The sequence below is a fragment of the Alosa pseudoharengus genome, unplaced genomic scaffold (genome assembly GCF_046254945.1).
Source record: "Alosa pseudoharengus isolate Yale_2024_CS ecotype anadromous, Long Island Sound unplaced genomic scaffold, YU_APseudo_1.1 YU_APseudo_1.1_scf_16, whole genome shotgun sequence".
NCBI classification, from domain to species: Eukaryota; Metazoa; Chordata; class Actinopteri; order Clupeiformes; family Clupeidae; genus Alosa; species Alosa pseudoharengus.
Window position 1 is genome coordinate 26,041,650 of NW_027468630.1, and position 7,315 is coordinate 26,048,964.

The window sequence follows — 7,315 nt, forward strand, 5'->3', positions numbered from 1 at the left end:
GTGAGACAGTTAGAATCATATAGGCCTTTCAGCGTGATTTCTTTTTGTGGAAAAAATGTGCTGGACTGGGCGGCGGTCATATTTTGTACCGCTCTGCGGTACATCTAGTTATCTATGGTATGGTATCACATGCTCCACTTTGAAACCCTAGCAAATAGTGCAACTATGGAATACCTTTGATTCTATTAGTCAGTGTGATCACTGCCCAGACCTCTTCTGTTTTTGTGAAAAGTGTCTACATGCAGTGATGCAGAGCGCTTTTGCATTAAACAAATTAGTTTTCTCGGGATACAGTTTCAAGGAAAATAATCTTTATTTTATGCAAAGCTCAAACAAATCACTAATGCTCTACAGACTTGACATGAAAAGAGGAGAACTGATACTGTCTCGTACATACAGTAGTAATTAACACACATTTGACAACATTCATTATACACATGAATTATACACACGTTAAAGTGATACCAACATGACATACCAGAATGTCACAGGAAATTAAACATGGACAAGATACAACAAAAGAGCTACAGGTTTCACATCCTCTGAGACTTAAATGTCTTGATGCTGTAAATCACCGTTGTGTATATCACATCATCCAAATGCATCTGGCAACACAAAAACAGTCATAAAGTAGATGTATATATATTAGAATGCCTATAACAAACAAAACATAGCTTAAATAATTTATTTATCCTTATAGTTAGTTGTTGTTGTAAATAGACATCTAACAAATTTTACACATTCCATCAGTCATACAAAATATTCATATAAGCTTTACTAATATGTCCCTCATGGTGAAAGTGTAACAGAGGTCGTAATTTGTCCGCCGCTCACAGCCCTCAAATCCGCCACCTCGACACACACCGGCATGGGAGTCGAACGCTTTAACCACTGAGCTAAAAGCCCAGGCTTCCAACTCAGCGGTTAGAAGCATTCTTAAGGTTAGGGGTGTGAGGATTTACACAGGCAACTAGCACGCTAGCTCAGTTCGCCTCTGTTACAAAAGCACTCAATGAAAGGCAATATTGTTAGAAGGTACTCATATGATTTTATTTGTCAATGCTTAACTAGACAGGTCATGCATACCACATTCATAAAGCCGTACATAAATCCTTTTTCCCTTATGTTTTTTTTCTTTTTGATACATGCAAAGCAGCGTTTTATAGGGTACAATTCAGGGGTGCGTTTCCCAAAACCATAGTTGCTAACTAAGTTAGCATTGTTGGTTGCAATGCAATTTCCTATTTCCAACCAACTAAGTTGCTAACAGGTTAGCAACTATGGTTTTGGGAAACGCACCCCAGTACTTCTGAGGCATTTTGACACTTTTTGTAAGGTGATGAAAGTAGCATATCTGAAGCCTTTTATTTTTATTGGTCTGTAAAGGTAGTTAAGAACCCTGCCATATTACATTTATTTTTAGTAGTATTTTTAGTAGTAAGTATTTGACTTACCCGAGTTTCCTCCACCACAGAGTTGTTACAGTGCATTTGCTTTTGAGCTCTCTCTGTTAAACAAACAAACATGCACATATAAATTTGTTAAGAAAATGGCCTCTAACCCTTACATATGCAATGGAGTACTTACCTTTGCAGTGTTCACATACAGATCTTCTCAATCGGAAAGCAATAAGGAATGACTTCACAGCAACACACACACTTAATGCCACTCCCAAGCCAACAACATAACCCATCAGGGTCTCTAGAAATGCCAAAATACAAACATTAAGGAGACAGTTTTAAAGATATCTCTCAATATGTTTGTTATAGTCTGTGCTATGCAAATACTTGTCTTTTGAATTACTCATATACATTTTCTGTCAATGGTCGTTTCATTCCAAATGGCAGTATTTATTAATGTAAACTCCATGTTAAATCATGTTAAATAAGAATACACAAAATGTTTTTTCTTTTCCCTTGGAAATAAAACAATTTCAGCAATTAAAGTCAGTGTTCACCTTTTTCAGTGGATATTTCACAAGCTGTTGTGTTGCCTGTGCTGTCTTGAAACCTTGATTCACTTTCTGTAAAGTAACACCAGAATCATAACAACAGCAATAATAATAATAATAATAATAATAATAATAATAATAATAATACCTTCATAATTCATAAGTGTCCCACTGCCAAACTTCACAACAAGTCTTGAACAATAGCCACAGTAGTAAATACCTGAATCTGAATCTTGAAAATCATAAATTTGCAAATTATATTTTCCATTTTCATTTATCGCTTTGAATCGTTGTTCACTGAAACCATCATATTGTGCAAAAGTTGTTGTATGGGGAAAAGTTCCCAGGACGTATTGGAGCTCTTTTGGTTGTTTCATCCTAATCCAGAAAATAGATTGAATATCTGCAGATGTTACATTTATTTTGCATTTGAGAGTCACATTCTCTCCAGTCTTAGCTATTAATCTGGTATCTGACTGATGTGGTGTTCCATCTGATGGAGAAACAAACAAACAAACAGAAACAAACACACACACACACACACACACACACACACACACACACATTTTAGTTCTGTTTGTGATAGAAACTTTTTTCCCTAATTAATATGAGACTATATACTGTATGGTAGCCATGTGCCTGTGCCACACACATTCATCCACATAAAATAGATAAAGTATACAGAAAAAATACAAAGAAAAAGTAATAACATCACTGAACAATGATAGCAAGGTTGTTTGATGTATTGAATGTAGTAAGATTGTATATTGTTTTAACACTCTGTAAAGCGCCATGAGATGTGTAATGTTTTGGCGCTCTATAAGTGAAATTAAATTGAAATTGAAATTGTAATAAGATATTGTCTCACCTGTATATACATAAATAATCAGTAATAGGAGTATGTACGGGAAGATCATCTTTCCAATGTTAATCTGTATACACAGACAGAGAGATGTGCCATTTTGGTTAATTGGTTAATTCTGAAAGCAACCTGACAACATAAATAACATTAGCATCATACTGAGTGAGAACCATTAGCTTCCAAAGTAGGACTCTCACTAGAGCAACTACAACATGCATTCTATGTTCTATGTGTTCTTTCAACATAATGGGTACCCCTTTAGAGTCATTTGTCAATGTGAGGGCAGGTATAGACTTTAGTGATTCCCTGCAAGTTGCAAAAATAATGCTTAAAGGAAGAGGCTCAGAGGTTCAGAGAAGTGGAGAAAAGGTTCATGTGTCCCGCATGATGAACCTAAGTTACATAGTGCAATAGAAGGCGCTGCAATAACAGTGATAATTGAGATGATTGAGACACTATTGTCCCTAACTGTCCCAATATATTGCTGCTTTGATACATTTGTGCATGTAACATGTACGAATTGAAACCAAAATAAGTATAAGCAATTAAATACTTCATATGAGCACCTCCTGAAAGTAATGCCCTACTTTTAATTCATGCTAGTTTAAGGAAAGAATAAAATGGTGGTAGTTATTTAGGAAATCCTATTTGATGTGTCAAAAACACAATCATAATATTGACTTCAGCAGAGTCAGCACAAATACCATGGTTACAAGTGTTGAATTCAGTCCCTGATAGATTTGTCTCAACATGTGAGATCCATCACAAAATGCTATTTCTTACCTGCACTCGCTTAGTTGATCAGTTTCAAAATCACACTGTGTGATTACAGCACCCAGAAAGAAATGAGAGATGTGCTGGGTGGTGCTATTTATTATAGTGTGTAATGACGTGGACATATCAACCTTTTTTGTGCGTTTTGATATAAACCACAGTGGAAGCTTTAACCACCCACATCACCATACCTATTTCAAGCTGTCTTTTATCTTTTTTTGAAGATCTCTCACAGTTCAGTGTCTCATATGGCAGTAATTCATTAATTCTATTTATCTCTATTTTAAAACAAAGTGGTATGACAGGTATATGACTCCCTTGAAGTGAAGTCTTTTCATCTTTTCAAAGTCACATGTTCAGAGAAGGTGACTGTGCCCTGCAGGCCTCTCTGTGTTGTTTTCTTTACATCCTGTGGTCACATCATTTTCTAGAAATGAGCTCTGCACTGAGGCCTTGGTAGAGCAGCACTGCATGCCTATGGCCTGCTCTTCCTGTCTCATATTCCCAAACCCAAGGGGCTTGAGTTCTGAAACATGTCCACATGCATATCAGACCACATCTTTAAACCAGGTGACAGTGCCCCTGTAGAGTAGATCTGTTAGGAATGGCCATACAACCTCAGTGTAGAAGTTTAGGTTACAAGTCCAAAATGGGGATGATTTGAATCGGGCTAACCTACAGTAGGTGTGACACATGCAAGAATGTCTATAGAGGTGCAGTAGTAATGGCCCATGCAGTAGGCTATACATGTGAGAGTCGACTTGGTAAAGATGAATCAAAATAGTACTCTGAAGAACTGCAATCTCCCTTGAGCAATTGAAATCTTTGAAGGATGCAGCGGTTTGTGTAACAGTGTTGTTAACTGTGGGGCACGTCTATTGCAAACATTGAGCATGTTTGCTTGGAGGGGGCACATCAACACAATCTCCTGGGGTGAGCAGCTGAAGTGGTATACTTGGTAACGCTTTAGAATAACATGTGCTTATTAGGTATTAACAGTGCATAATAAGCAGTTAACAATTCATTACTAACAGTTAGTTAACTGTTGTTATCCTTTAATAACATTAACAAGTGGTGTTTAATTAATGCAGAAACAGACCACGAATGTTCGCCTCTGTTCAAGGCAAACTGAAACATGTTTTAAATCGATCACAAACGTTCGCCTATGTTTGCAACTTTAAACCAGAGCTTTGAACGCACCCACTTATCGTCTTTAAGCCTCGGTTGCTAGGTAACCAAACTATATACAAAGCTGGCATATCTTTAGACTGCTGACAAACTGACAAACTGTTTTATGCGTTCACTGAACAAAGATTATGGAAATTAAACACCACTTTTCCATCAGAAACATATTTGTAAAAAGCATAGCTAGTATGATATAGAACATCGGAATATTTTCCATAAGCCAATTAGGAACAGTAGTGTAGCTCAACAAGTAGCGATGCACTCTTTGACACGGGAGACCGTGGTTCGATTCCTGTTCACTGCAACAATTTTGAAGGTGTATTTCTCACAGCTAAACCAAGCTAGATAGACTCTCTATCTGATAGAGAGATACAGACTATAGAGAGATAGAAGGTTGGGCTTGTGGAACTTTAGGCTACATGGTCCTCGCTTTAGATTGGGGGGCTGCAAAATTTACTACAAATAGCTAAGAAAGGTCTTATAAGCGTTTTAGTTATCCACCTTTTTGTCTTATACACCATTAACAAGCATTAACAAGCTGCTTGTTAACACTTACAACTGTTAACAAATATGCTTGTAAGTAACCTAAAAGGCTGCTTATTAACACTTACAAGCTGCATGTTAACAGTTAGTTAATGTTATTAAAGGATAACAACAGTTAACTAACTGTTAGTAATGAATTGTTAACTGCTTATTATGCACTGTTAATACCTATAAGCACATGTTATTCTAAAGCGTTACCGTATATTTTACTTATGTTTGAAGAGAGTAATTGTGCCCAGTCACCAAGCGACCAGGTTTGCCATCAGGTTTCAGCACCTGATCATATCAAACTGCATGTAGGCATTACTACTGTGTCATCAATATTAGCATTTCATAATTGTGTCATTGTCGTCTGAGCTTAATGCTACTGATAAACAAGATTTTGACCTGCTGTGTATAACAGGAGTCATGCAAACTACAAAGTTACCACGTATGAAGCACTGGTATGATTAATGGATTTGTATTTGAATGCAGACATTTGATATTAATATACAATATTCTTGTAAAATGTTTCAACAACTATTTTGTAAAGTAACTACACGCTTAAAGAGACTACCGTCCCGGAAAGAGAAGTGAGAAACAAGAAACTCGTTTTAAATCGTGTTTCTTACCTTGTAACATCCACATAGTTCTGCCAAACTTATGCTAACCGTTCGCTAGCTTGTAAACAAATCCAGGTGCTTTATCGTTACCTTTTCCCACAGTTTGAAATAGCATAATGCACAATTTCTGCCAAATCCTGCCAAGTTTCCCTTTAAATAAAGCATAGGCTTTTATATTTTAACTATGCAGCAGCAGGTTAAATACCATTCTTAACTGCCTGTAGACTATGCAGCCACAATTTTAGGAGATCATAGGCTATGATCATTTTACATAGGCAATCCTGCTTATGACAAGGCCACTCTTAATGCTGCTCTATCTGTTAAAAAATACAACAGGACAACGAAAAAGCAAAACTGAAGGTTACAAAGAAAAAAAGCTCTCCCTGAAAACAAGGGGTCATTAGACATGATTTGCTTTCAGTTTAAGACTTTGAATTGGTAACTCAGCTAATCTGGGGTGAGTCTGGGGGCACCCCCCCACCCCCGGAGAACCCCCATTGTCAACTTCAAGGCAGCGCTGCCACAGTTGACTTCAAGGCACCTGCCATAACCCTTGGCTGATCCGCTTTCCAGGCACTACTGGAATAGATCACAATAGATTGCAAATGTCTGCTGTGGTGAAAGGCTCCACAAAGTTACACAGCTGACAGTGGAATACAGTTCTATTCACTTTCCCTAGATCTTCCTGAGTGTGCCATGTTCTTAAAGGAACTTTGAGTGCATCGAAATATTTAAACATTGAGGGCATGGAATAGGTGACGTACGACTGTGGACTCTTATTTCACTGTAATGTTTTAGATAGTCTCTTTTCAGCACAAAAAGTGTAGTATTTACAGCTCCATTGCATTCAGATTTTGATCTATGCCTGAATCTGAAATGTAAGAAAATATCAATATCAAGCACCATGAAACAACTAAACTTAATTAGATATACCACACTTTCCAATTGACTTAATAAACAGTCACAAGATAAGAATACTTTATTTATCTAATTTGTTTTCTTTCTTTCTTTCTTTCTTTCTTTCTTTCTTTCTTTCTTTCTTTCTTCATGTACGTGTGTATGTGTGTGTTTTGGGGGAGGGGGGGGGGGGGTCTACAATCAATTAAAAATTATTGGTGGCGCCAAGGTGGTGGGGGCCCCAAAATTTGGGCCACAAAAGGGCTTTGCTTGGGCCAGCTCTGAGTACAGGGGAAATGTTCAGACTACCACAATACTGACACGGAGTTCTGTGATCTTGGACAAACACAACTAGTGGTGATTTCACAAGATGGCGCTAGAGGTAAAGAAAAGAGCAGCCAAAGTTGCTTACTCCACATGATGGTGCTAGTAACCTAGAACATATACTGTGTCTGCCTCTTCTATGTTCTAATAGATAGACAAGAAAACATACAGACAAAT

General features: G+C 37.3%; 1 protein-coding gene across 2 annotated transcripts; it reads right to left on the minus strand.

Moving 5' to 3' along the window:
* Nucleotides 1-294: 294 nt before the first annotated feature.
* On the minus strand, nt 295-3,680 carry LOC143125815 (uncharacterized). Of its 2 annotated transcripts, none has more exons than XM_076287564.1 (7): nt 3,597-3,680; nt 2,820-2,883; nt 2,172-2,444; nt 1,958-2,023; nt 1,588-1,701; nt 1,455-1,507; nt 295-605 (listed from the first exon to the last, which is right to left on the minus strand). In XM_076287564.1, the coding sequence occupies exons 2-7, from the start codon at nt 2,866-2,868 to the stop codon at nt 534-536; spliced, it is 627 nt and encodes a 208-aa protein (XP_076143679.1). In that variant the 5' UTR covers nt 2,869-2,883; nt 3,597-3,680; the 3' UTR covers nt 295-533. The 2 variants fall into 2 exon arrangements, with proteins under 2 accessions (XP_076143679.1, XP_076143678.1); XM_076287563.1 differs by having other exon boundaries at nt 2,100-2,444.
* Nucleotides 3,681-7,315: the final 3,635 nt, after the last annotated feature.